Raw genomic sequence first — 26930 nt, 5'->3', positions numbered from 1 at the left:
CGGAAGAACCCCCCCGCCATAGACGAAGGTGTCTGTGGCGGATGACGATGGCTTCGCCGAGATCGCGGCGGCGATAAGCAAACAGAGAATTGGTGTCTTCGTCTTCCACATGTTCTCTTCTTTTGAGGGGGAGAGAGAGAGAGAATGGGTTGAATTGAAGGCTAAGAAAAAGGAGAGGAGCAAAGACTTGCTTTAAAGAGAATTTACGTAAAGGAGAGAGCAACTCACGTATATATTGCATGATTTCTTTTTCTCTTCCCTTTTTGCATTATTTTATTTGGTAGGTTGTAACTGGGCGACTATTTCATATATATCTATTGTTCAAATTAATCAGTAGAATTCGATCTTCTCCATATTTCGATGGATTGTTTTGGACTACGTATATGTACTCGCGTTTTGTTAATCACATGTTGCTGAATTTACACTTATTTAAACCCATTTGAAAACTTATTTGATGATGACTTTGTGTGAAAATTAAACTTTTCATCTATGGTATATCCTAATTAATGCAAATAATTAAATGTTAATTTTTCAAAGATTCCACCATATTTCCATCGTGTTTATCATGAATATAATGGCGGTTCCATGATAATTAATTGTAGGTACGAATCAACAAGATAGGTTTTCCAATGAATCGATACAAAGCATATGCGTGTATATATATGTGTGTGAAAAATGATAGAACACAAAATTTAACTTTTTTATTATTTATTTCCATAATTCTCCAAAAATATGAATCCGGTTTGTTCCTAAATGTCGCAAATAATTAAAGAAATAGGCAGGATACTACTAGCGAACGACTGAACGTCATACGAAAGGGAGGCTTTTGTGTATAAAAGCAACCACTATTAAAATATTAATAGCCTAACAATCGATGTGCGTACATAATTTTGATAGGTATATATATATGGTCAAAGCGATTTAAGATGATGAAATTATATGGAAAGCGCCTGTTTCTCTCTCTTTCTCTCTCTCTCTATATATATATATATATCATCTATGTTATGTATATGCATGTATGTATGAATGTACGCGTTCATGTGCATAATATATATATATATATATATATATATATATATAGATTAATAACTGCTGAGCTTCCAAAGTCAATTGTAGTTACGGGGACCGGTAACCCAAAACGCACGTACAATTTTCTCTTGACCTGCTCCTTTTTTTCATTGATTGATTGCTGTATCATTATACAAATGATTTATATTGTATGTATGTATGTATGTATGTATGTATGTATGTATGTATGTATGTATGTATGTATGGGAGAACATGTTTTCTCGTATCATCCTCCCCTGGAATAAATAATACTAATTATCCTTCTAAATTTATAAATAGTCTTCTATAGTTTATTTTTTTCTTAGATATAAATATACATTACAATATGCACATGACCCGGTTAAAATTTTGTGGGTCCGCTACGGTATACATACATACCTGCACACACACACATATATATATATATACACACGTGCTAGCGGCAGTTTAAGATTTTTTTTTTTGTGTGTGTTAGTTTATATATGAATTGATCCATGCATATCATTTCTCTAATGTGTTTAGCAGAGACGAAAGTTTTGAATAATTAGATCAACATTATTAATAAATTAATAAACAAAGCTAACTGCAGCAACAAAGAGTCTACTGGCCACGTGGGACTCACAGACACAGTTATGAAGCTGAAAGAATAACCAATTAAATGGGAAGAATGATTTCGAACCAACAGACCATATGGTAAAATATTACATGATTAGTTCAATTATGTTTACTTTAGTTATACTTATTATATCGTAATAGTCGAAAATTGAGAAAGGGAAATGGATACTTGAGAAGATGAATTTTCGTTATGGGTAACAACCATGCACGACAATGGACCTACCAAATTAGAAAAAGGCACTTTTATATAATCCTTGAGAGATATTCTTGTTTTAACACCTTTTCATATGTTAACAGAGGTTCCCACTTTGTATCCTTTAATAAATATGATATTTAAATAAAATGTAGATTAGTAATCATTTGCGAAAACGAGAAACTGCGTTTTGTTAATTTGGGGAGAAATTAAAGAAGGGAAAGCAGCTTCATGGAATTTGGTTAGGACTTCCCTGCATGACTTGTATACACTAATGTCGTCGTAGGCCCATTTCTTCAAAAATAATAATGAATAATTTTCTCGAATTTTGACCCACCTAATCCGGTTGACTGACCCCTCTCATTTCGTCAATTCCAATAGGAAATTATTTGTGGAACGAAATACATGCAAATATTTTCTCTATCTATTTTCTAAATCACAAAACACTTTTTTTTTTATTGTTAAATTCTTTTATACATGTACATTTCATTACATTAAATCACTATTAATTTGGACATTGATTTTCAAAGCCCGTTCGTCTCACAAGGGTCATAGACCGACCTTCTGGAATCATCGTTTCCTGTTCCAAAAATAAGATTAAAGCATACGGTTTTTTTTTCACCTTTTTTTGTTACACGCATAACATAATGATTGGGTCTCAATTCAATAGTAAAAAAAATCAGAAAAAAAAAATTTATCTCAACCAAAAACAGAACCGATGAACGAGCCCAAAGAAACCCCTAGTAGAATGTTTTGATGTTTGGAATATATAATGTCTGTATATATATATATATATATATATAATATTGCTTTGTGAGGCACGTAGGGAAAAAAAAATAGTGCAAATACCAATCGGTGGCATATGGAATTGAATTAGTTATGGATTAGGACATGTTTTGTCCACATCTAATTATTACGAGGAATAAAGGCAATACTCGATACCCACCAATGTCACGGACTACAAGCCTATCTCTATATATTAAAAAAGAAAGTTGTAGAGAAGGGCACTGAGTGTTGCATACAACACATGTAGACCACAACACAACACAAGCAGATGTTTCCCTGTCTTCTTCTTTCTTTCTTTCATCTGTTCAATCACAAACACAATTAGAGTTTTGATTCTTTTCTTACCGATTGAGCTACCCAATTTTGGTTGGAATTAAAGGATTTACCAGATAACATATGGTATAATTTGTTATAACCATTATTTGGATATATATATATGTACAAAGAAGAGAGGAAGTAGAGATGGGTCTCCTAATTAGAACGTAAGGGGAGACTGATGGATACAGGGATTTATAAAAATAAAATAAAAAAATCTCATGATATCATATAAAGACCCCCTTGACTTCATAACTGGAATCAAGAGTTGTGGAGTGTGTGGACCGTTTCCTTGGAAGATGATATTTCTGGTACGTTGTTTTCATGAGCCGTGGGCTATACATTTTCTTCCAAGTTGTTTTCAAATACAATCATATATGTGTGTGTATATATATCCCTCGTTTTCTTCACCAGCCAAAAAGAATAAAGGCAGAGGCATCCCAATAGCTCGTGCCCCATGCCCAAGAAAGGGAACCGACACCAGAAATGAGCCTCTTCAGACCCATCTTCAGCACATAGCATACCTTGGGACAATGCAAAATGAAACTCGATGTCGACATTTCTCGTCATTCGATTCAACTCAGGACATGTGTTTCAATGCTTCTTCGCCATTGTTACCGTTTTGGTGGATACGTTCAGTTTTGTTGCTTACATTTGTAGCCCAAAGATTACCCAATAATAATATATATGGGTGGGCCATCGTTTTTTAAAAATAAAATTGCGTTACAAGGATAAATCAAGAGTATATATTGGGCTTGTAGTTTCAATGTGGGCCCAATTGTGTAAATTGGGCTTTACGTATGATCATCCTTCTACTCACAAAGGGGGGATTTGGGGGTTAGAGAGGGGGTAAATCACTCAAATATACCAAACTTGTCGCAAGAGTTTCTCGGATATACTCAACAAAATATAACCCATTAAATTTGCTTTAAAAAGATCATATTACCTTTAATGAAACCGTATAATTATAATTATAATGTCGTAATTGATTCTAAATACAGTTGCAATTAATTCTAAATACAAATGATGTGGCAAAAAATACATTTAATTGTTTACAAGATCTTTAGTTATTATACGATCGTAAATACTTTTTTTTAGTCGTATATTAGTTACATAACAGTCGTAATAAAATCGTAAAAAATATGAAAGAAATGTGATTTCGGACTTTTTAAACCCAAAAGTGGTATAGAATTGAAAAAAAAAATTTACTTTTTTTTTTTTGTGTATCGTTGAAATTGTTGCGACCCCTTTGGTATATTTGAGTGATTTTCCCGAGTGGGGTAAATCAGATCAAACGTTTTTATTATGAAGTTACACATTCGACACATACACAAAACCAAACAGCAATCCAATATCATATAGGTAACATAGCAAATGCTTCATCATAAGCAGATTCACAAACTGTATATGATATGCCCACGCGGCAAATCGTATTTAAACGGATTTCTTAAGGGAAGAGGATCTTCGTTCCTTCAGATGTTCGAAGAAACTCCCGTCGTAGACAGACCTAACGGTGTCCTTGTGTAATAAACCGTTCTTGTCCTTCCCCAGGCTGTACAGTATCTTCCACTCCGTGAACCCTGCGAGCCTGCACCGTTTTAAAATTTGATTTACATACGATTCACATGATGAAGAGTGTGTCTGTGTATATATACACACATATGTGTATCTGTAATGAATTGGCAGGAAAAACGAACCATCCAGCGCGGTCCTTGGGTTCCCTGTTGGCTTTGAGAAGTTGTTTGAGTTCATCGGAAGTCAAAGCATCTGGATGCGTCCGAGCATGCTTCTCAAATATCTCCTCGAACTTCGGTTCCACGAATCTGATCGTCACACGTTTCCATATTATTATGAAATATATACATTTTATTTCAATCTTTTCAATGATATGTTTATATATATGAATGATGGCCGATTTAACATAAGGCTTCGCAAATTTTCAATATAAGTTTGATACCTTCCGTCTTTGTCGTAGACTCCGGAATCGCTTCCGTGTTTGGCGAGGTGGATATTCTTAACCTCTATCGGGAACTTCAACGAAAATTTCTTCCCCTGCCATTTTTAATCCATAAATTTTGATTAAATTATGAGCTGGTATTGTTTTGTTAAAAAAAAAAAAACCGTAACATGTATCAAATTCATATTAAGCCATGAATATAGTTCGACTGCATGTTTTTGTTTGACTATAATATAAATCTCTATTTTTTTACTATTAAAAAAACACGTAGCAGCAGTTCTTTGCACGTTCAATGGTGGGGAAATCTTCTGAAACAAAATATTGGGGAGATCATGTGACCAAGCATTATAATGTAATTAAATCGTGAACATGCTAAGGCCGAAAGCACATATGCATTTAATTTAATAATTAATTTAGCACAAATAAGTTGTAATAATTACCGGGCGAGTTTTCCGGCTGAGACCGACGTTGATGAACACCGCAGCGAATGCCGACAACGGAACTCCACATCCGATCGATCTGAAACCTGTTCTTCATCAACACCCGACAAAAAAACACAAGAAGACATCTGTAATTGATGAGGTGACAATAATTAATTGATAGACGAGAGACATGTAAACAAGGGGGTGGAAGAAGAGAGAAGATGCCTTTGTAGGTCTCGGAGGGATAAACGACGCCGTCTCCGTTTAGGTCGAAGAAGGCGACGTGTCTCTGCAAGAAATTATCCTTCTCCGGCACGAATCTCCCTCCTCCTCCTGCTCATTAACCATAGATTCCTTTTTAGACAGAAAAAAAAAAAACAAAAGTATCTTCGGCGATTTCACTTATACAAAACAAAAACTGTATATGACAATCAATTTCATTCGTCGGCCTCAATGTTTTTTTTTTATATGATATAATCCCAAAAACTTAGAATTCGAAATCTTTAGATAAGAAAAAAAACCGGAACGAAGATGTAATGATTACCGTTGGATGGGGAAGAATCAGAAGCCATGGCTGAGAATCAGATCAGAGAGAGGAAACAAAGGAGAAACAAACACGAGAGAGAAGATGCTTAAGAGATGTAACTGCAATAGACAGAACCCCCCCAAAAAAAAGAGACAACAGAAATGCGGAACACACGCTTTGGCTTTATTATTTATTCTGCAAATGCCTCTCTCTCTCTTTCTTCTTCAATGGCTGCTGTGTATCAAGAGGCTCTTACATAAATCCCCACCATTAATATAAAAATGTTTATAGTTGTAGTTTTATACAAGTGTATGCGTGGATACATGTATGTTACCACACATGGCGTAGACTGGTATATTAATTTTATAAGAGGATGGCAACAAAATATGAGAGACGGCTAATTCAAATCATAATATATATATATATATATTGGTACATAATTTTGATTTTAATTCGTTCCTTGTCGGATTCGTTTCGAGAACGATTTATTCAATTCTAAAAAAAATACCAAATTAAAATCCAATATTATTTAGTTCGGTTTCATCCGATTCACTTTTGATCCAGATTAGTTCCAAACTAAATTTTCGAATCGAAGTGTCCATTCTTAATTGATATATTGCTTTAGAAAAATCTTTTTAAATAAATTTTTTTAACTCTTATAAAAGGGCGGCCTATACTATCCCCATTTTAAAAGGAATTCCGTGTTTTCACGAATGCATTTAAAAGATTCGTCATTCTTATCCTTAAATACTCGTATTTGCATTTGAGTATTTGACCCACCTTTATTTCATTTCGTCCTCGTAGTGTGTGCATATTTTTGGGACAGTTTTACGTCTGTTTAAAACTTATGTAACTTACAAGGAATGCGGAGCGTTTAGACCATATCGTATACATTTATGTATATTCGAAAAGTGTGAATATTTTTCTTGTTTGTTTCATATTATATATATATATATATATATATATATAGAGAGAGAGAGAGAGAGTAAAGGGTAAGGAATCTAAATTCTGATTTCGGATTCCGGGTGTCCGAACGCATATATAAAGGATTGGCATACTGTCGGCGAATGGATACGTGCACACTCAATATTGTCTATTGAGGTTGCGTAATTGTCACCATAAAAAAGAGAATAAGAAAACGTGACACGAATGCTGCATTTTAGATATATCCCACTGATTGAGAGCATTATTGATGGTGGAGATGAAATACAGCCATATGGTATGGACTATAAACAAGAAGTGCTTTAAAAGGAAACGAATTATTAAAGCAAAAGCATAGCCGGTTTAAAGTTAACATCATCTTGGCTTATGGTCAATCTAAACCGAGTCTGTGTGTACATTGGAAGACAAAAATGCCTGAAATTTGTGTAAAAGACATTTCCCATAGTTTTTTTTTTGAAGTTTTTTGTATCATTTAAAAATTTATAATAAAAAAACAATCATGAAGGGATCCCAAGTAAGAAGACAAAAAAAAGTGGAAGGTGTATTGGTTGAAGGAAATGTGGAGTGAACTTGGGGGGAAGCAAAAGGAGGAGTGAAAAAGGGTTCCTGATGCTTCAGTGCTAAGTGATCGATTCCATTTCGAGGGAACCACTTTTTTTCCCCATTTATATACAAATTTACACACTAATCAAAATAATAATCAAAGAGTGGGCGCATTTAGTCAAGGCTTAGTTAAAACCATTGAACACAAAGAAACTCAAGACAAAAATCATATGGGGTACTATTACTACTACCAAGTACTAGCAGTAAAGAATGTAATTGACGAACCAAGCAGGAGCAAAGGCTCATCATTCCAAGCCAATGAGCCCTTCCTTGGGTTTATTGGGACATCTCTTTCGGTTTTGGTTGGGCGGGAGAGAGAGTGATGTATCCATTTCTCAGACAATACAAAAGGCATAATTAATACGTTACAAGTGGTAGTTTTGCCCATAATAAGGAAGAGTCGTCCTATCCCTAGGGCCGGCACTTCCAGAGCATCGTATGGTGTTTATATACACTGTCGCCTTTAATCATACAAATTGCTGACCTCGCTCACATTACACAACATTTCCCCGCCAATCCTTTCTGCTCCGTCCTTGCTTCCTCGTTACCTGTCAAAAAACACCGAGTTTGATTATAACTCTTATCCTAGAGATTTGTAGCCCGGAATCACAACAGAGTCTCACTCATCTACCCTTCGTTTCGGTACAGTAGTTGTGAAGTGTGATTATGCTAAAGTTTCAGAAGAATAGATAAGGAAAACGGCAAAGATCACCTTCCGGCGGTTGAGCTAGCTTCCGGTTCTGTGGTGACATCATTTCCTTTTTCAGCTGAACAAGTATGTCCTCCATCGTGTATTCTCGCCTCCAGTTGGTGAGCATAGGGAAGAGACTAGGTTCAACCTGGTTAAAAAAAGTAGCAGCCCATCTTCTTATAAAAGTTGTAATTGTGTCACAGCCAAACAAGAGCATTAGAACTAACATCACTGCCGCCTACCGCTCCAGTTTCTGGGTTGACGCAAACCATATTTATCCTGGTCTGGAATCTCACACTCGGTGGATTATCCGGGTAATCCTTGCCACAGAACAGTTTCAGCTGAAAGATTTTCCCTTCATATGCAGTCTGACATTCATCACCAAACGTCAAGGTTTTCTTAAGACAAACACAGAAACTAATGATCACTTAATTTTGGGGCCTCTTATACTACGAAAGGGCCAAGTTTCAAAGTAAAAAGCAGGTTCTTAGTGCGAAATATACATAGGTTGACTAGGTGTCGAGTCACTTGAACATATTAATCAGAGTTGGCCTTCAGACAATACAACTATCACTTACTACATATAGATGCATAAAGGACAAATGACATATCCATATTGGTCTATATTTTCCTAAAAACGTGCCGGCTGAGGTTTTGGATGCATTCGAAACGGGTTAACAGCTTTTCTATTCAGACGATGTAATCTGGCATTCCTCCGCTGTAAATTTACGTATGTTCTTCGATTAAGCATTGATACAATAAAGCTAGAGAGATGGAGATACATACGTTAGGAGGGCCGATTATGGTTCCAGTCCAAGATTGCATGTAAATATCATCGGCGTCGTCCATTCCATAGCTCACGGTCCCGTCTCCGATTCCTTTCTCACCTCTTTCAAGTTCTTCCAACAATCTAAAGTTCCTGGGAACTGAAAATGCGCGGATACAAAAATTGAACTCAGAAAATCAAACATTCTCGCCCAATCATTTCCACATCACAAGTCAATGAGGAAAATCGACAGACGCTGTACATGATGCAACGGAGAGCAGCTTCGATCTCATATGATCGGTCACATTAGTTTTTTGAGCTCGTAAAGGCAAAAAATCGAGTCAACACGAAACCCTAGATTCCGAATTGGCACGATCAGAGAAGAGAATAGGGGTTTCACAAACAAAAAGAATCGAAAAAACCTGGAAGGATAAAGATTGAACTTACCGACGACCTTCGTTTCCTCCGAAGCCATAGCCAGATCCTAGTCAGATCTCAGACAGAATATCCGAGGTTCAGTAAGAGGAGATAACACTAGGAAGAAGAAATCGCGGAGAGAGAGAGAAAGCTCAACAACTGTTCATCACAAGGGTGTAAAGGAAAAGAGAGAAAAAATTGGAAGGGGCTTTTAATATGACAGTACCACCTTATCCTCACCTGTTAAAAGTTAAAACTCACGCATTATTAATCACTCTGCCAAATTACCTTTTATCTGTGAGTTTTAATTTGTTTTTTTTATCTAATTACAATTTTTTTTTCAAAAACCCCAATTAACTTTATTAAAGAAAATAACTCTATAAAAAAAATATAACTCACAAAATCATTCTCTTACCTATATCACCCACGTGCTAGTTTATATATAGATATGAGATAAAATTGTCTAACATGCTTTTTCGGGTAATTACAGAAACAAAGTTTATGTTAATTGCGGCGAAACCTTAAATTATGTCTGTTTTCATCTCGTAATGAGGATATGAAGCTATAAAAATCGACCAACTCAACCGAAACAAAAACAAAAAACCACAGTGAAGTATCAAAACTTCCACCCTCTTCCGAAAGCTTCAGGCTTTTCGCCTCAGCACTTAAGTACTCGCGAGTCTCAGGGCATTCACAGCATCTTCTTGCTCGACCTGACAGCCAAAGACACGTATGTAATGAAAATGCAAGTCATCATCATAATTGTGAGAAAAATTGAAGGGCTGCCCTCCATTTTTTTTCAGGCGAGACAAAAAGGATCTCACCTCGACAATAACTCTGGATTTCTTCTTTGATTTGCGTCCATCATCAAGCTTCCTTGAACTTCTTCCCTTGTTATTATTGATCGCGACTTGTCCCTCACCATCATCGCCATGATCCTCGTCATCTGTGTCTGTACATAGTTCATAGGCCATGCATGCAATATTCCATGTTTGAGTAAGAGATAATAGTCGCAGCAACGCGGATGCTTTGTGTTACCAAGCAAACACCAAATTCCACTAATCATATTTCAACCTATATGCAAGAATTTCCAAGCCACCCACCCAAATTCCACGAGTGAAAACAAAAAAAAAAGATCTATATCGCGTTTCGATTCCTATACATCCCCTAGTGTTGCACTTGGTTTCTACCATAGAATCACACATATAGAATAACTCCAGTCTCCAGTATCTAAAGCCTACTAATATTAATGCACGCAGAAGTTATAAAATTTACCATGATCGCTGTCATCCAAGTGCGACTGCTTAGAGGGAAACCCAGAGAAATCTTCCATATCTTCCTCTTCTTCGAGATCATCATAACCTTCTACATATTCAATCTCTGGTTCCTGAGAATATCATGTTAACAAAGTATATTTCAGTACAAAGGCCTACAATCATATCTTCTGCCCAAAATCAACACTGGACAGCAAAAGTACCTCCTCCTCCTCTTCTTCTTCAATTTTCTCAGCTCCCTGCTTCTCTGAATCAAGAACCTTGTTCCACTCAAGCTCTGGGTAATTGTATATGTCACCATACACCCCTTTCTTCAAGCGCTCCAGCAACTCACTTTCAATAGCCTGTAAATACCAAGCTCTGTTTGACATAAGAGATACAAAAAGGAAACAAATGTGATGCAAACAGCCAGAAAGCAGCAATAACCTTATCTAACACAGCTGCTTTTTCAGCCTTTTCCTCCCTTCTCGCCTCCCTCTTCTTTTCCTTTCTGGGTGTCGTCATTATCTTCTCCCTAAGAATTAAACCGATATCATCAAAAGTGTTTAGGACAACAAAACACACAAGCTTGCTACTATCACAAGGATCCTGGAAAGAATAACACTTATACTGTCCCTCTGTTGGTCAGAGACAAGAATCAGCACCAGAAAAAGAAAAAAAAAAAACCTTGTTTTCAGAGCGAGTTTCCTCATGCGAATGCGCATCTGGGTCATTTTGGTCAGTCTTTGTTTTATCTTGTGCTGCAATAACTTGGGCCAGTACATCTGATATGGTAAAGAAACAGAGTAACCCCGGTTTTAAAACATCAGAAAACATACAAGGATGCAATGGAAATAAAAGCTCGCAATATAGTTCAGTCCATCTCAACTCACCAGATGTTTATCAATAGTTTCGAGAGCCTTCTCGTAGTTTCTTGGCAGCTTTACCCTCTCCCATAAGTCCTTCGGCATGTGAGCCCTCTCTATAGTCTTCATGTATAGATAAAACACTCCTGCTCTCAACACCAAGTTAGAGCTCATCATAACACTATACACAGAGAAACAATTGTCTACATATTCAATAAACATAAGCCTGTGATACGCATATGTCAAACAAACAACCTCTAATCTACAGAACTGTCAAAGCAGGCCTAAACGACACAGACGCCAAAGCAAACTTTTTCATTGGTATCTGTTGGATCTGAGGGTTGTGGCTCAAGGCTCGACAGCAGCATAGAAGATTTGTTTGTGTTGATTAGAACAAAGACAGTTACTAGTTGGTTATTTGTGTCAGTTTGTATTTGTTTCAGAAGTCAGTTTTTTTACAGTTTGGTGTGTAAGTTATATATGTATGTAAAAACTTATGGAAGTAATGTGAAGTACGTTTGACAAACTTCTGTTCTTTCAGCCCCGAAACAAAACAGATTGATTGAGTCCGAAACAGAGCACAGATTGTGTTCTTCTCAAATTGACAGAACACTCATTAGTGTTTCTGGTTTAGTCCGATTACAGCCCGAGAATCGAAAAGGAGGTTCCGGTCTAGCTACTCAACTAAGGCTAAGTCAGTCAAAACATCTGAGCAGCTTAATACGGAAACAGCTAGTTCAACGGTACCTTGTTTTCAGAGCGAGTTTCCTCATGCGAATGCGCATCTGGGTCATTTTGGTCAGTCTTTGTTTTATCTTGTGCTGCAATAACTTGGGCCAGTACATCTGATATGGTAAAGAAACAGAGTAACCCCGGTTTTAAAACATCAGAAAACATACAAGGATGCAATGGAAATAAAAGCTCGCAATATAGTTCAGTCCATCTCAACTCACCAGATGTTTATCAATAGTTTCGAGAGCCTTCTCGTAGTTTCTTGGCAGCTTTACCCTCTCCCATAAGTCCTTCGGCATGTGAGCCCTCTCTATAGTCTTCATGTATAGATAAAACACTCCTGCTCTCAACACCAAGTTAGAGCTCATCATAACACTATACACAGAGAAACAATTGTCTACATATTCAATAAACATAAGCCTGTGATACGCATATGTCAAACAAACAACCTCTAATCTACAGAACTGTCAAAGCAGGCCTAAACGACACAGACGCCAAAGCAAACTTTTTCATTGGTATCTGTTGGATCTGAGGGTTGTGGCTCAAGGCTCGACAGCAGCATAGAAGATTTGTTTGTGTTGATTAGAACAAAGACAGTTACTAGTTGGTTATTTGTGTCAGTTTGTATTTGTTTCAGAAGTCAGTTTTTTTACAGTTTGGTGTGTAAGTTATATATGTATGTAAAAACTTATGGAAGTAATGTGAAGTACGTTTGACAAACTTCTGTTCTTTCAGCCCCGAAACAAAACAGATTGATTGAGTCCGAAACAGAGCACAGATTGTGTTCTTCTCAAATTGACAGAACACTCATTAGTGTTTCTGGTTTAGTCCGATTACAGCCCGAGAATCGAAAAGGAGGTTCCGGTCTAGCTACTCAACTAAGGCTAAGTCAGTCAAAACATCTGAGCAGCTTAATACGGAAACAGCTAGTTCAACGGTACCGTCATGTTCACGAATGGTGGCGTAGCGGCTGTTGGCGAGAGGGCAAGAGCTCCGGTTGCAGATGCCCGTCACATTGTAAGGGTTTTTACAGAAGTTTCCGGTCTCGATTCTACAAGAAAAAAGGGGAGTCGGCAAATCCATTCCACACAAAAACCTCAATAGAATAATCACTGGACGAAATTAACTGAGAAGACGAGCAAAATACATACTTGGCCATAAAACTGCAGTGCTTGTGCCTGATAACCTGCCATATAACCTCATCATGCTGCATCTTTTACAAATTCGATGAGAAAATCGAACCGGCGACAAAAAAATAACTCTGCTTTGACGGTTCTAGGGTTTAGGAAGAGATGTAGAATCGTGAGGCGGCAGAGAGGCACGTCGGAGACGAAAGAAAACGGCGGAGGCAGACACGGGGTTAAAACCTCAACGCGCCTTATGGGCCTACCCGAAGCAACTTTTTTGGACCAGAATCAAAGCCTTTTGGGCCTGCTCTTAAAAGCCTTTTGGAAGAAAATCAATTCCTAAAGTATTTCAATTTAATCCTCCGATTTCTTTTTTTAAAAGTTTCAGCCGTAATGATTTTAAAACTGACATCTTGACAGAAAGTTAATGTCAAATTTAAATTTTTGGACGAAACAAAAAAGAAATTCGCTCTACTGAAAAAACTTCCAAACTCAAAGGAAATTTTGATTATGAACGGTGATTATTTTTATTTTGAATTTTTTTTAACTTTTGATTTTTGCTTTTTGATTTTTTTTGTAGTTTTTATAAAATTTGATTGAAAGAGTAATATTTTGGTTCCTAATTTTTAGATTTTATATGTAAAATTATCAAAAAAGACTTTTATACATAAAGTTAAATTTTCTTGAAATTCTGGATGTCTTTATCTTTTGAATATTTTATATAATTCAAAATAAAATAGTGAAATGAAAAAACAGATTTTCATTGAAAAACTTATAAAAAATGAGTTTTTGACTTTTACTTGATTTTTTTTTTTTTTTTTTTTTTGGTTTTTAGGTTCCAAAAATCTCTACCACTCGACCCTTTGTGATCCACCGACTTAATTAGGCATAAAAAGTGATGGATCGATGGAGAACAAAAAAATATAAATAATTTAGATGAGCGTAAACTTTGTAAAGAGTCAAGCATCAGAGCATGCTTGACAGATTATCAAAACATGGGCATCGATGATGCATATCACTACATTCCTCTTCTTCATTATATCTTCTTTTTTGTTCATTTTTGCACCATCTTTTACATATTCTCTGTTCTTTTATCTCTGCGAAAACTCTTATTGCCAGTGATTCCCGTTATGGATGAGATAGAGGAGGGTCGGCTCTCTATGACAGTGAGCATCGCGTCCATAACTACGCATCCTCTCCGCCCATCTCCCTAAACACAGCACGCACTTCCCTCCTCTCTGTTTCGCCGCCGACGTCTTCTTCCCGTCGGCGGATTTGATCGGAGACAGGAAGGCACGGATCTTCGGAGCCGACGAAGCCTTGTCGTACTCGTCCATGAGATTCGCCAGATCCTCATCGGAGGTGACTGTTATAAGCGCATCCAGATCTTCCGCCGGCAACTGACACCGGAGACTCGTCGCCATCCCGCACATAACCCCGAGCTTCGTCATCAGCTCTGTTCGATCGAACAGCTTAAAACCGATCGGATCGAAATTCAGGAAAGTATAAAAAGAACAGAAAAATGAAGGAGAAGGAAGGTACCATAGAAAGATACGGGACGAGGGAGGGAGAGGACGCGAGTGTTGCCGCCGTGGTAACGGAAATTGCCGTCGGGGTAACGAGGGAGTATTCTGCCGCCATAGCTGCAGAGGAATTTGACGGTGGCCGGAGGATTAGGCATATAGCTATTGAACTGTGGTGAGAGAGAGAGAGAGAGAGAGAGAGAGAGAGAGAGAGAGAGGAGGTCGATTGCTTCTTCAAGCCAAGCAACTGAAATCTATTCGGATATTTATAGGGAAATATCACAAGGAACACACGGTGATATTTATAGGGAAATATCACAATTCACAAGTGATATTTATGGGCAGATTTGGAATTTTAATATTTTAATCGAATTTTTCTTATTCCATTATTCCACTCTCCAAAATCACACGTGTTAAAATGTATTTACATATAATACATATTTATTTTTAATTCGACAAGTGCACCCTTGGTATTAATTGTCCGTGAAATAGCAAAAATGTGTAATTATCAAGTGGACATCATCGTTTGAACAACAAACAAGCTTACTCTTATTGTATCCCATACATACGTACATATACACATACATATATATATATTAACTGATTATATGTACATATATATAACTCGAGAGTTTACTCCAAATGCTACAGTGGCAACCATTTAATGATATGCTGAGGAAAATAGAAAATATCACCAACAATTTATTTTTGTGTGTGTGGATAAATCTGGTGTAATGTTTTTGTTTGGTTAGCAATCGAATTTTATAATCTCCAATTGTTTTGGATTGCCATCACGTGGTCCTCATGTGCCCACGCCCTAAGCCCTCCGTATCTTTGTTGCTATTTAAATTTTGAAATATCACTGATTTTTATTTTTCGTTGAAGTCATTATTCAGATATTGCAGAATCATCACATTGCAGTTAACTTTGTTAAGGTTGACGGTTTTGGAATGAAATGGCATTTGACAAAATATCTAACCACTTAGAAAAATGACCAATATCTTATAGACCAATATAATATGTTTAATCACCAAGTTTATTTGTATCCATTATCTAAATAAATTAATTCGTATACCATCTAAATTTTTGAATGAACGGGAAAGGGATTATTTTATGTCTTACGTTTATTGGAAAAAGTTTATGAGGTGAAGCAAATATCCATAGGTCGTTATTTATGTTATACCCTCCAATATATGAAGTAACATAGTCCGACACCCTGAAAAAAATAATAATAAAGTATATATGGCCGAAAACACAACGACGAGAATATCCATGGAATAATAACCAAAATAGAAATAGAAATATACAAAACTGTTCCGACATATACGTATAATAATCGTTATTATCATGAGGCAGAGAACAGTTTGAAAATGAAGAAGATCATCCAATGAACCTGCGAGAAAATTTTGATAATTGGGAGACGAACAACAAAGGATATAAAAAATACATGACTTAAGCCGAACAAATGTTACCATTTTACCGAAATAATATGAATTAATTTTTATTTTGATAATCAGAAGATTGAAAAAACTTATGTGAATGCTTTTTTTCCAAATGAAAACTCGAATCCGGATTAGGAAAGAGATCTGCTCCTTTTTTTACCAGTTGAACCACCAAATTTTGGGTATTATAAATTAATTTTGACAAAAATATGTAAAGTCAAGAGATTTAATTTCTTATTCAGCAGTTTCGATTCCTTACCGCTTCCTTGGCTATCACCTGTCGTCGTCTTTCAGTCCAATTTGTGTGCGTGCATGGGAAAAATATACCTAATGGTTGGGGGAAACCCCTAGGTGAATTGGTTAAAGAACATGGAGAAACCATAAGGTCGGGGTTCGACTCCTTGCCGTCTCTCACGTGTGTGTTGCAGGTTTGTGTGCATGGGTTGAAATTTTCTTTGGTACGCGATGCTGTACTGATGTCGTCCTCGTCCGACCCATTAGACTGTGAGGTGTTATGGTGTCTGGTGTCCGATCCGAAAGATTGTAGGGCAGATTTCCCGATGTAAAAAAGAAATACCTAATGGTTCGGTGTGGGGGAAATCTCCGTGTCATGACCGAGTCAGTGACTGAAAATTTGAAGGAAAAAAAAAGATACAAATGAACCGTATAACTATGTAAACCTATTCAGATTAACTCCAAAATAGCACAACATGATTATTGTTTAGGGATTTATTGAGGACATTTTCCATTATCCCAACTCAGCCTTAAGCTGCTTCAAGCCACGTGTCCTGTAGGATTGATTTGAAAAAGAGGCACAGTGAACGTGGAACGGTCGGTCTTAACGACCCCACAAATGTGTGGTCTTTAGCAGTTTTTGTCAAATCATCTTAGACGGAACCACTAGTTCGTAATCCATGAGAGGTCACAGATTCATTTCAAAATCCTAGGTTTGATTTTATTGATGGAAAAAAAGAAATACGATTAATGATGTGATTAAAGATTGATCCCGAATCTAAAAAAAATTAAATGGATCGAAAATTTAGTAAAATTTCTAGTTATAAAAAAAAATTATTTTAGATGTTTGAAAGATAAAAAAAAAAAATGCTCCAACAGCATATTAAAAGATCGTGTGATATATTTCATAATGAAAGATTTTCAGTTAAGGAATAACGTTGAGTGGTTGGCATATTTCGAAAATTTACGAACACTAAAAAAAGGGATGCACATAAACATTCGCCCGATCTTGGGATTACACTAACGGGATGTCGATTACAAAAAATTACACACACATTACTATTGTTATTATTATTGGTCACGGTTACTATAAAAATTTGGAGATCCAAACCTTACATGCAAGAAGGGTCATCATGAAGAAGGAAAAAAAATACATGCGGTTCCCAAATTTGCATGTCATTGCCAAATCTTGGCCACGTGGCCACACGCGTCACGGAATATTCTCGTCCTGATTCTACAAATTCACCGTTCACGTGGGCCCAACGGGATTTGGACAAATTTTTTTACCTTTATTTATTTTAATTTATGTAATCTTAATTTATGTACTTTAAATGAACACCCGGGAGAATACATCAAAGCAATAATAACAACGCCCTAACCCAAATTTATTTGAAATCCACCATTCATTAGATTTTGGATTAAATCAATTTTTTTTTAAAGAAAGAAAGAAGAAAACCTATACCTTGTATCATTATCTGTGATCAGAGATGAAATCACTAACCGACCAGAAACCGGTTTAGAGCCGAAACTAGGACCCATGGTTCTTCGTTAGTCCGACTACGTTGCAACGCTCTGAACGCACATTCTCGTGGAAGAATCATAATCCCAGAGACCAGACATCATCTGACGTTCAAGTTTCTTAAGTCTGCCGCTGATCCAGTTGTTATGCAGCACGAAGCAACGCCTCCTCTCGCATTCCCCTCTCACGTCTCTCCTCTGCCACAGCTCTAAATAGGCTCCGTTCGGAAACTGGTCTCTGTCCAGGAACTTAACTGTCAGTTTCGTCTCCGGCTCTACGCATTTATCCTCTCCGACTCTATACGATCCTCCTTCCCCGCATAACGTGTCGTAGAAGCTCGGCTGCTCGGACAGACCGGACGTCGCAGCATGCTTCACCACTTTCTCCATGGCCCTGATCGTTGGCCCATCCGAACGTGCAAAGTAGAACCCGGAATTCAACCGCCTAGGTAAGTTTATCGCCGCTGCACAATTGCACATGAAAGAAAGTAACGATATCGAGTCAGACACAACCTCAATCACATGGTTACACAGACCCTACTACTACCCTACTCGTGAGCATAGCGAAGAAGACTCACCCGTCCTGTTATATTCATCAGATTGCGCGACAAGAACAGCAGGGCCAAAGGATTGAAGTAACGGCAATGGATTTCTGAACCAATACACGTCCACGTCGCTCAATAGAACATTATATCCGAGCTTCAGTATCTTCGCAACTATCCTGGACTTGACTTTGGTTACTCTCTGAAAGCACCTGGATCCAAAGTGGCAGTCATTGAAGCTAATGTTGCCTGGGGCTAATGGATCTGCAAAAACGGGTAGACCCTGGCACGTCACAGGAGAATGATATGTAAGTATACATACGAAATATGAACCCGACGTCTCATATAAAGCACCGCCCAAGTAGTGTATATAAATCATCAATTTATCCTATATTGGTTTGATGTGGGATCATTCCCAAATGTTTATCTATGACAGAGAATGGGAAAATCAAGAGACTTTACCTGCAAAACAGAGAACTGATAAGTTTCCTCATCAAGGGCACAGACTAAGAAATTCGGGATGGCAAGGCGACGTAACCTGCAGACCCAACTCATCAACATGTCCTTATAGCTATATCCAGCAACAGCAAGAACAACAGTCTTATTCTTGTCTGCGACTAGCAGGAGAAGAGACTCCAGGTGGAAGGGAAATGTCAAAGGTGGCATTGGCTGATCTTTCTGGAAAGAACTGAACTTCACGCTTCTTGAATTCCTTCTGCTTATACAGGCTGAGATCTTCTCTCGTGTTCGCCAACCCGACATCCTCTCTCTCAGATGGTAAGTCTTCACTTCAGCCATAGATGGAACAATGGAGAGATCTGACGCATTAACGAACAGATATCGCTTGTTGCACTTCAGAAGTTTTGGTAGAGTAGAAGACTTGTCACTGAAGAACAAGGACCCATAAAGCTGGCCGAGATGGGAGTTTGAGACGTATTCCCAGTTCCTTTTCCGGCTAACTGAGTTATTGTCGCCCGTATACTCGTTCTCTGGATTGGATACGAAGAAACTGGACATGGTTGAACTAGCATCAAACACAAACCTATCTTTACATGTCAAAACCTCATTGATGACCCATTGATTATGAATTCCTCTCTGATACAAGAAAGGTGGGATGACACCCCCGTGTAAGGGCCCGCCAATATTGTTCCAAGCCATAACGATTTTACCTTCACCGGAATTTGACTGCCCATTCTGGTTTATCATCTTCTGCAACTATTGAAATGGAAAACACGATCAAATTTGATTCTTTCGCGATGGACGACGGGCCAACAGAGCATCAAGAAATACAAAGTATCCTCCTCTCCTTACCTCCCGGATTCTCACCCTTCTCCCATTGGCTTGACGCCAACAACGATCCTCTTCGTCCAAATAGAACGGGAAGTGGGGAAAGTTAAGCGGTGAAGCGACGAGTAGCCAGTCACGATCAAGCTCGTAAGCATAATTCAGAGTAGAAACAAAATCCGGAAGCAGAATTGTATCCGGATCGATCAGAACAGCTATATCCGACACATATGCTTCACTCCTTTTCAGCATCGAGTGTAAGAACGGAGTGCCGAGTAGCCTGCAGAAAAACAAAAATGTTGCATATGATTCAATAGTATTTCCAAAACTAGCGATAAGTATCATTTGCATTTATCGAATCTAAACATAGTAACTTTTAAGGATTAAGACAACGTATAGTGAGGTTTAAAGGAACGCACGATCGAATCAAAGGGCTTACGTAAAATCGATGCTGGAATCGACCAAGACACGGGAATCGAATCTCTGGGCGAAGGAAGAAACAGAAGGGTGTTGACTGAAGAGAACGACAGTGACATGGGAAGACAAAGCGAGCCATGAGCGGACAGAAAGCGACTGCCGATCTTCCAAGGAGCCATCGAAAGGAGGAGGCGCTGTGAATATGGTGATTCTGGGAGAACTTGAATCGTGGGAAAATCCGGAATCTCTGATCGGGTCATTGAGAGAAGAAGATAAAAGGTGGGTTCCGTAGAAGGAGAGAGCAATGAGGAGAAACCCAGAGAGCCAGACCGACAACAACCCAGCTCGAAGCCCCTGTAAGATTTCATCAAAGTAAGTTGCAAAGTTGGAGAAAAAAAATTACGAAAAAATTTGGTAAAAAATCAAGCCATGGAGTAGCGATCCTGCGGGAAGAATGAATAGACCTTCAGCTTCATGGAATCGAAAACATAAGAGGAAAAGGGTTGGTGAAGAAGCGAAAAGGAGCAACTAAGAGAAGGGAAGAAAATGGAGCTTTAACGGAAAAAAAAAAAGAAAGGAGAGAGAAAAAAAGGGAGAAATACCAAAAAACAGGCAGCAGAAGAGAGGAAAGCCGGCGGGAGGAAAGGAAGAAGCGTGAAGGAGGATGTCGTCATGTGGTCGCTTTCCGTCTTCTCAAGGAAGATGGTAATAGATCTCTTCTCTTCTGTTTCACATTTTTCAAACTAAATTAGGGTTCTTACCACTCAGGTTCGCCTAACGACTCTGACCAAAGGAGTTCAACATCTTCGACCTACCCTGATGATTATTGTAATTGCTTATATTATTGAAAAAAAAACTAATTTTTTTTTGTTACGATGAAATTCCCTGTGATACAAACGTTCGGGTCGGACACTGGACACCACACTTCTCAATCCATGGGTCGAACGAGAACGGCATTAGGACAACATCGCGAACCTGAAAAAAACCACCGCCATGTGCGTAATCGGAAAATTACGCAGAACAGCCTCGTAAAACTGTCCGACTCAAGAGGAATTTCTATATGTTTCGAATCCACAACCTCTCGACAGAGCCGAATTGTCACTAACACTAGATTGAGACTAAAAAAAAGAGCCTATTTTACTCAAATATACTTACTTTTACCCGAATTAATCCAAGTACAAATGGAAGATAATTTCAATTATTTAACAAAAAAAAAGATAATTTCAATTAAAAAAAATGTTATAAGAAAAACTGTAAGGACAGACGATCAAGTCAATTGGTTCCGACCACAAGTTTGGACGTGTACGATGTTTGACACTTCATTCGTAAGGAGGTCCACCGACAAAGAAAAACACCAAGTAACTACCACCACCACTACTACCACTAATCGGATATTCCATGGAAAATCTTTGGGCTTTACAATTCGCCATTCAAAGGTCATATAAATAAAAAACCAATGGGCAAAGTCAAACGTTGTATGTTTTGCATTGAACTATTTTAGAATCGTCACAGAATCCAAGAACTACATGGAAGTGTTGTTGTATATGGAGGACAAATGGTAAGCTTACAATAGATGTATGGGTAACATCTATATACACTTGCATCAAAAGTCATGACCATTCAAATAACACATAGTCACGACCAGAGCTCGGCATGTTCCGTATGATACAGATTCATGGACATCTATATTGCCTTTAAAGCAATAGAACCCGGTTTATACGACAGTGTCGACTTGTCTCTTTGTCAATCTCGAGTACAATCCATCTTTAAGCAATAGCTCTTTGTGACTCCCCATCTGTTTTTTTTTGTTGTTGTTGTGAAACAAAAACATCAGAAGTAAATCTCTGATACCAAGTGGTGGTTTCACAAGATGTTCTAATGAATTCATCATCAAAACTGTTACAAAGAGAGCCACTGACCTCAACCACTCGCCCACCGTCCATCGCTACTATCCTATCTGCAGCCTGAATCGTCGACAGTCTGAAAGAAAAACCCCTCAGAAAGCAATAATCAAAATCATACAAGATCGGCCGTTAGCGAGAAGAACCCACCTGTGTGCTATCACTATGACGCTTCTCTTTGTCGCTGAATCGCTACCAAGAGCACGGAGAACTCCCTGCATAAACATAGCGTCATTCATTTCACACCAGATGGATGTTAGATAACTGAATTTCCTCCTATTTATCAAGGGTATGATGGTATATCCTTTGAGGTATAACCGTGTAAAAAGTTTAAAACTGCAGAACGTTATTTTTTCCGAAGAAAACTTTTTTTTCTGTACGTAGCCGAATTCTACAATCTACCAAGGAAAAGGAGCTACCTTGACGTTGTGTTCGCTCTCTGCATCAAGTGCACTGGTTGCTTCATCGAGGATAAGAATTCTGGGATCTCGGAGGGTAGCCCGGGCAATTGCAATCCGCTGTTTCTGTCCTCCGCTGAGTAGATCATCATCAACCACTGTGTTGTACCCATTGGGAAGTGCTGAGATGAAGTCATGTGCATATGCCTGCTTTGCCGCCCATACTACATCTTCTTGAGTTACATTTCTACTACATCCGTACCTGATGTTGGAACTGATGTCTGTGCGGAAGAGTTTTGGTTCCTGTTCGAATGTGAAAGCATTTAGGAGGAAACCTCCATCATCAAATTCTATTCAATTTCATTAATATAAAGCTTGAGCAGAACCTGTCCCACATATCCAATTCGCTCCCTCAGCCATTTGACATCCAACTCTTGACAAGGAACCCCATCGATTAGAATCTGAAACTTATAAAGTGTCAGCTGTGAAAAAGGAGAGGATAAAGAGGCGATTCCGCTACAAGCTTGAACAGACTACCTGACCGGTTGTTGGTTCATAGAGCCGTAGCAAAAGATTAACCAGGGTGCTCTTGCCACTACCACTCAGACCAACCTAAGCAAAGCACATCATTTCTCATGTCACTAATGATAAATATCAAGAAAACAGGCAGCGGGAATGGACCGCTCGGATATACTTACGAGTGCCACCACTTCACCAGGATGCACAGAAATGCTCACATTTTGAAGCACGGACACCTGGGAGATTGGGCACATCACATGATGGTTAATAGAAATGGAAAGTTGACCTATCAGAGTTTGCATGCCCGAAGGACTAATGACTTATGGGTAAAAACAAATCGTAGGAGGCCTGCTTTCTCTACTCAAGAATTGTGGTTCAAGGACATTCAGAAAGAGGGATAAAATGAAGAAAAAAAAGTTCTACACTCGTACCTCTGCTCTTGAAGGATAGCAGAAAGAGACATTGACAAAATCGATATGTCCTGTTAGCCTCTGCAATTTTGTTCCTGCCAAACAAATTGCAAATAAAAAACCAGTCCACAATAGACCTAATAGGAGTTCAGGTGGTCCATCCATGGGGCTGACTCTGATATAAACTGATAACAACTTAACCCATGTTGACTCCATACCAATCCTAGGAATCTGCTTTGAAATCTAGCTTATAAGAAAAGGTATCCATAGTCTGACATCAGCCATTAATTAATCTCATTCTTGGTAGCATGGGATCATAAGATTGTAGTTTCGAAACTATCATTCTCGCAACATACAGCTGGTTGCTGGAACTTGAAACTTGCCTTTTGATATGAATTGGTCACTGGACTTGAGATCCATCATTTGGAAGACTTTTTCACTGGCTCCGACTGATTGCATCAAAGATGATATATTATCTCCCACCCACCATGTAGAATATATTAACCATTCACTATATAATATAAACTTCGTCAGTTGCTCTGCTGTTATACGACCGGCTAAGATAAACATTCCTCCAATCAGGACAGCGATAATCTATAAAAGAAACAAGCGATGGATCCCGTCACATTCTTAGCATGAATATCCTGCTTAAAGAGCCGCATACTCATAACTCAATTCATGGAAAGAGTAGAAGAAGAAACGATAAGCAGACAGAACAAAGTTTGAAAGTTATGGAACCTGAGTTGAGTGATAAAGAGTGTTGAAGCTCCAGTTCCAAATCCCATACGCAGCACTTTGTCTCAAGCTTATAGCCGCCAATTTTTCAAGCCAATGATTGTACCTTCACACAAGAGATATGGAAACTATTTATAAAAGAGGTAGAACATGCTCTTGGAACAGATGAGCAAGTTCTTACAAAAATTTTCAACAGAAAAAGACGAGCAAGACAGGGTTAGACTTTCAAAGGTTTTGGAGGATAGTGATCCCACCTTTTAAGTTCTTGCTTCTCTGTCCCATAGACACGCACAGTTCTCATCAAAGAGAATGTCTCTTGAGCCACCTAGATGGTCAGAAAGCAATTACTGGCAGGCAAAAACATTAATAACATTAAAGACAAATGTCAAGAGTTTTTGATAAAATTACTTCATTTGCAGAAGCTGTGATCTCTTGAACTAGCTTTGCTGTCTTCTTCTGGTACCTACAAAGGAACAATCATCACCACTCAGATCTGCGTAGAGAATACATATCAATAAATACATTCAGATAAATACATAGCTAGTTTGGAATAGGACTGTCGATTAGGATGTAATTTATATTTTCCCTCCTCAGTCACCCCACCCTAGGCTTCATTTTGAAGTGCACTTGTTCTCAAATATCTATTCTATGTATCAGCAAAGACAGCTTCGTGAAAGTGAGGAAAAGAGATGGTAGATTCTCACATCCCATAGATGAACATAATTGTTGCCAAAGTAGAGCATATTGCCAATGTGCACAGCCCAAGAGGCCAAGACAAGATCATCAAGTAGATCAATGCACCACCACCCTAATAAGAGAAGGAACCACACATTTAGCTGACTGTTTTTCAGGAGATATGAGAAATGTATGTTAATTTAGCAGAGGACCTGAAGCACATTGCGAAATATCAAGTTAAGATCATTCCCAATGACCCTTGAGACTTGCTGACAATCCGATCCAAGTCTGCTTGTCAAGTCACCAACAGTTCCAGAGTCGAAAAATGATATATCCTGATGATGCAACATCCGTCGGAGTTTCGCCAAGTTAATACCAACCGATGCTAAAAAAACTCCAAACAGAGGTGTTTATGAGCTAACAAGATTGATGCTTCAGACTATAAGCTTCACAACCTGAAGGAGAAGAGTAGAATATAACGTCTCCCTCATCCGTTTCACCTACAGGGTAAATGTGAGAACCCATATTACATTCTTGCCACAGCAAAAATGTTGAGTAGATCAGAAATTAAGAAGGAAAAACATGGGAAGCTAACTCACTAGTATCATGTTTGCAATGCCAAAGAAGCATCCCCTTATGCCACTGAAGTTAAGAGTTGAAGAAAGAATCGAGTCAGGATCAAGAGCTGAACAATTTCATAAGATAACCGCAAAAAAAGAGCAAGCCTTTAATTCAAAGCGTCAACCCAGGGAGGAGATTTCGACCATACAAGATCTTGACCTGCAAATTCCTGAAGTAACACAAAGCAGAACCAAGAGCCGCACATTTCTATGAAACACAGGAATATCACCACTTTGTGCCGAGAATATCGAAGCTGTCAGAAAGTGTGGAATGGATATCTCTGAGAGCTGAAACAGATACAGGAAAACCATAAGCTTCCACACAGAAAACGAAAGAGCTGCAGAGAAGAAGAGTAAGGAACTAAACAATGGTTCAACTTAACCATGCTCGCAACATGACAATGTCCTTTACGACACATTTCCAGCAAGTGCCAGTTACCTGACAACCTATCTTATCCGTATCCAAATTCCTCGAGAATCATTTCCGTAGGGTTAAAAATGTGGATCGGTAGATGCTAATCATTGAGCAACAACTCTCGTTTCAAACTACAACACTATCTTACGGAGTTTGAATCGCAACCACTCGAAACACATGAACTAAGAACAACGGAAACGAGTGCTTAGTAGGGGAACCACACGCACCGCAGCAATAATAAGAGTCGAGAATGCGGCGAAGATAACCCACCGATCCTTAGCCACCAGTTCCCACATGCGGCTAAGCGCCCGCCATACAGTCACCGGTTTCGCCATGAACTTAGTCTCTACCTCGTCGGAGAAACTCCACCAACTTCCGCCTGGCAATATCGTCCGTATGAAATCGATACATTGCCGGATTTTCTCGGGAAAGGCGGCCTTTTCTCCTCCTCCCTCGTAATATTCCGACTTTTCCACTGCGACTCCATTCACCGACGAGCAATTAAGCGAAGGCAACCGAACATGCTTAGCTTTACGTCGGAGGGAGAGCGAGAATTCTGGTTTTCCGGCAAATCGGAGATTTTTCCTTCTAACGTCGCCGGCGGTGACAGCGTAACGCCGTCGTTCAACGCGGTGAAGCGCAAAGCGGATAGGGTGGCTCGTGCAGCCGAGGACTTGCAGAGCCATGAAAGCTCGTCGAGATCGGCGGAGGAAGATTGAAGCTTCGAGCTTCCCGGTTCATATGAATTATGAAGCAGACAAAGGAAGAGAAACGTCGCCGTTTCAAACGATAAGCGACGACGATGTTGAGTAAGAGGCTCCGTGTGAAGGGAAACAACTGCACACGAATGGGGCCCACGGTGCTTTCGTCATAACCACAACCACAAGGCACGTGCCTTAGTTGAGCTTCTTACCACATTTTCCTCCGTGTCTGGTGGGTAGCCGTGGAGGAACTTCTCACCAACGACGTCGTTTCGTCAGAGTTCTAAATTCCCGTTGGGCCACACTCATTAGACCCAACTCATCCCTAATATATAAAA

At 38.6% G+C, this 26930-nt stretch overlaps 7 protein-coding genes across 10 annotated transcripts in view; all 7 read right to left on the bottom strand.

Annotated features, from left to right (window-relative positions):
- LOC104823088 (cysteine-rich repeat secretory protein 2) overlaps positions 1-211 on the bottom strand; it is a 1889-nt gene extending 1678 nt beyond the window's left edge. Inside the window, exon 1 of the mRNA XM_019203604.1 lies at positions 29-211. Coding sequence (XP_019059149.1) covers positions 29-111 — 83 coding nt within the window. The 5' untranslated portion in view covers positions 112-211. The remainder of the gene's footprint in view (positions 1-28) is intronic.
- Positions 212-4211: 4000 nt separating this feature from the next.
- LOC104822991 (probable peroxygenase 4) lies at positions 4212-6143 on the bottom strand. Its single transcript, XM_010554380.2, has 6 exons — positions 5880-6143; positions 5561-5668; positions 5354-5439; positions 4914-5008; positions 4654-4779; positions 4212-4544 (listed from the first exon to the last, which is right to left on the bottom strand). Exons 1-6 carry the CDS (start codon positions 5905-5907, stop codon positions 4391-4393), a joined length of 597 nt encoding a protein of 198 aa, XP_010552682.1. The 5' UTR covers positions 5908-6143; the 3' UTR covers positions 4212-4390.
- Positions 6144-7622: 1479 nt separating this feature from the next.
- On the bottom strand, positions 7623-9469 carry LOC104822990 (ubiquitin-conjugating enzyme E2 variant 1A). Of its 2 annotated transcripts, none has more exons than XM_010554378.1 (5): positions 9311-9469; positions 8884-9023; positions 8325-8465; positions 8119-8245; positions 7623-7954 (listed from the first exon to the last, which is right to left on the bottom strand). In XM_010554378.1, the coding sequence occupies exons 1-5, from the start codon at positions 9336-9338 to the stop codon at positions 7896-7898; spliced, it is 495 nt and encodes a 164-aa protein (XP_010552680.1). In that variant the 5' UTR covers positions 9339-9469; the 3' UTR covers positions 7623-7895. The 2 variants fall into 2 exon arrangements, with proteins under 2 accessions (XP_010552680.1, XP_010552681.1); XM_010554379.1 differs by having other exon boundaries at positions 8340-8465; positions 9311-9468.
- Positions 9470-9729: 260 nt separating this feature from the next.
- On the bottom strand, positions 9730-13461 carry LOC104822989 (protein MAK16 homolog A). Of its 2 annotated transcripts, XM_010554377.2 has the most exons (9): positions 13283-13461; positions 13073-13182; positions 12353-12471; positions 12147-12244; positions 10981-11068; positions 10758-10898; positions 10556-10667; positions 10105-10232; positions 9730-9993 (listed from the first exon to the last, which is right to left on the bottom strand). In XM_010554377.2, the coding sequence occupies exons 1-9, from the start codon at positions 13342-13344 to the stop codon at positions 9946-9948; spliced, it is 906 nt and encodes a 301-aa protein (XP_010552679.1). In that variant the 5' UTR covers positions 13345-13461; the 3' UTR covers positions 9730-9945. The 2 variants fall into 2 exon arrangements, with proteins under 2 accessions (XP_010552679.1, XP_019059141.1); XM_019203596.1 differs by lacking the exons at positions 12147-12244; positions 12353-12471; positions 13073-13182; positions 13283-13461 and adding exons at positions 11221-11318; positions 11427-12134.
- A 601-nt stretch (positions 13462-14062) lies between these two features.
- LOC104822988 lies at positions 14063-15014 on the bottom strand. The gene is made up of 2 exons (XM_010554375.2): positions 14801-15014; positions 14063-14714 (listed from the first exon to the last, which is right to left on the bottom strand). The coding sequence occupies exons 1-2, from the start codon at positions 14937-14939 to the stop codon at positions 14368-14370; spliced, it is 486 nt and encodes a 161-aa protein (XP_010552677.1). The 5' UTR covers positions 14940-15014; the 3' UTR covers positions 14063-14367.
- Positions 15015-17809: 2795 nt separating this feature from the next.
- Positions 17810-21002, bottom strand: LOC104822987 (beta-arabinofuranosyltransferase RAY1). 2 transcript variants are annotated; one of them, XM_010554373.2, is made up of 6 exons: positions 20821-21002; positions 20241-20572; positions 19829-20081; positions 18980-19732; positions 18554-18800; positions 17810-18439 (listed from the first exon to the last, which is right to left on the bottom strand). In XM_010554373.2, the coding sequence occupies exons 1-6, from the start codon at positions 20890-20892 to the stop codon at positions 18015-18017; spliced, it is 2082 nt and encodes a 693-aa protein (XP_010552675.1). In that variant the 5' UTR covers positions 20893-21002; the 3' UTR covers positions 17810-18014. The 2 variants fall into 2 exon arrangements, with proteins under 2 accessions (XP_010552675.1, XP_010552676.1); XM_010554374.1 differs by lacking the exon at positions 20821-21002 and adding an exon at positions 20683-20795.
- A 678-nt stretch (positions 21003-21680) lies between these two features.
- On the bottom strand, positions 21681-26680 carry LOC104822986 (ABC transporter B family member 26, chloroplastic). Its single transcript, XM_010554372.1, has 18 exons — positions 26119-26680; positions 25637-25764; positions 25456-25498; positions 25312-25356; positions 25069-25191; positions 24886-24989; positions 24590-24644; positions 24436-24506; positions 24185-24287; positions 23830-24040; positions 23468-23541; positions 23216-23272; positions 23055-23129; positions 22904-22978; positions 22539-22820; positions 22270-22334; positions 22138-22198; positions 21681-22013 (listed from the first exon to the last, which is right to left on the bottom strand). Exons 1-18 carry the CDS (start codon positions 26575-26577, stop codon positions 21933-21935), a joined length of 2112 nt encoding a protein of 703 aa, XP_010552674.1. The 5' UTR covers positions 26578-26680; the 3' UTR covers positions 21681-21932.
- Between the last annotated feature and the right edge of the window lie 250 nt (positions 26681-26930).

This window comes from Tarenaya hassleriana, unplaced genomic scaffold (assembly GCF_000463585.1).
Source record: "Tarenaya hassleriana unplaced genomic scaffold, ASM46358v1 Cleome39, whole genome shotgun sequence".
Lineage (NCBI taxonomy): Eukaryota > Viridiplantae > Streptophyta > Magnoliopsida > Brassicales > Cleomaceae > Tarenaya > Tarenaya hassleriana.
Note: the sequence above shows the minus strand (reverse complement) of the source record. Positions and strands in the feature narration are given on the sequence as shown.

Bases quoted from the DNA above. Each gene is read 5' to 3' on its own strand.
- LOC104822988 (XM_010554375.2), bottom strand. From the start codon at position 14,939: ATGCCTAATCCTCCGGCCACCGTCAAATTCCTCTGCAGCTATGGCGGC. The intron at 14,715-14,800 runs GTACCTTCCTTC...TCGATCGAACAG, and splicing joins TCGTCCCGTATCTTTCTATG to AGCTGATGACGAAGCTCGGG.
- LOC104822989 (XM_010554377.2), bottom strand. From the start codon at position 13,344: ATGCAGCATGATGAGGTTATATGGCAGGTTATCAGGCACAAGCACTGC. The intron at 13,183-13,282 runs GTATGTATTTTG...TTTTTCTTGTAG, and splicing joins CACTGCAGTTTTATGGCCAA to AATCGAGACCGGAAACTTCT. The intron at 10,899-10,980 runs GTTATTGCTGCT...TGGTATTTACAG, and splicing joins AAGCAGCTGTGTTAGATAAG to GCTATTGAAAGTGAGTTGCT.
- LOC104822990 (XM_010554378.1), bottom strand. From the start codon at position 9,338: ATGGCTTCGGAGGAAACGAAGGTCGTCG. The intron at 8,466-8,883 runs GTATGTATCTCC...GATGAATGTCAG, and splicing joins CCATAATCGGCCCTCCTAAC to ACTGCATATGAAGGGAAAAT. The intron at 8,246-8,324 runs GTTAGTTCTAAT...TTTTTTAACCAG, and splicing joins GAGCGGTAGGCGGCAGTGAT to GTTGAACCTAGTCTCTTCCC.
- LOC104822987 (XM_010554373.2), bottom strand. From the start codon at position 20,892: ATGACGACATCCTCCTTCACGCTTCTTCCTTTCCTCCCGCCGGCTTTC. The intron at 19,733-19,828 runs GTAAGGAGAGGA...CCATTTCAATAG, and splicing joins GAAGGGTGAGAATCCGGGAG to TTGCAGAAGATGATAAACCA. The intron at 18,440-18,553 runs GTGAGTCTTCTT...GCAATTGTGCAG, and splicing joins TGATGAATATAACAGGACGG to CGGCGATAAACTTACCTAGG.
- LOC104822986 (XM_010554372.1), bottom strand. From the start codon at position 26,577: ATGGCTCTGCAAGTCCTCGGCTGCACGAGCCACCCTATCCGCTTTGCG. The intron at 24,041-24,184 runs GTTCCATAACTT...TTTCTTTTATAG, and splicing joins CTCTTTATCACTCAACTCAG to ATTATCGCTGTCCTGATTGG. The intron at 22,979-23,054 runs GTAGTCTGTTCA...TATAAGTTTCAG, and splicing joins ATGAACCAACAACCGGTCAG to ATTCTAATCGATGGGGTTCC.
- LOC104822991 (XM_010554380.2), bottom strand. From the start codon at position 5,907: ATGGCTTCTGATTCTTCCCCATCCAACG. The intron at 5,009-5,353 runs GTAATTATTACA...TAAAAATGGCAG, and splicing joins TCAGCCGGAAAACTCGCCCG to GGGAAGAAATTTTCGTTGAA. The intron at 4,545-4,653 runs GTTCGTTTTTCC...AAAACGGTGCAG, and splicing joins CCCAAGGACCGCGCTGGATG to GCTCGCAGGGTTCACGGAGT.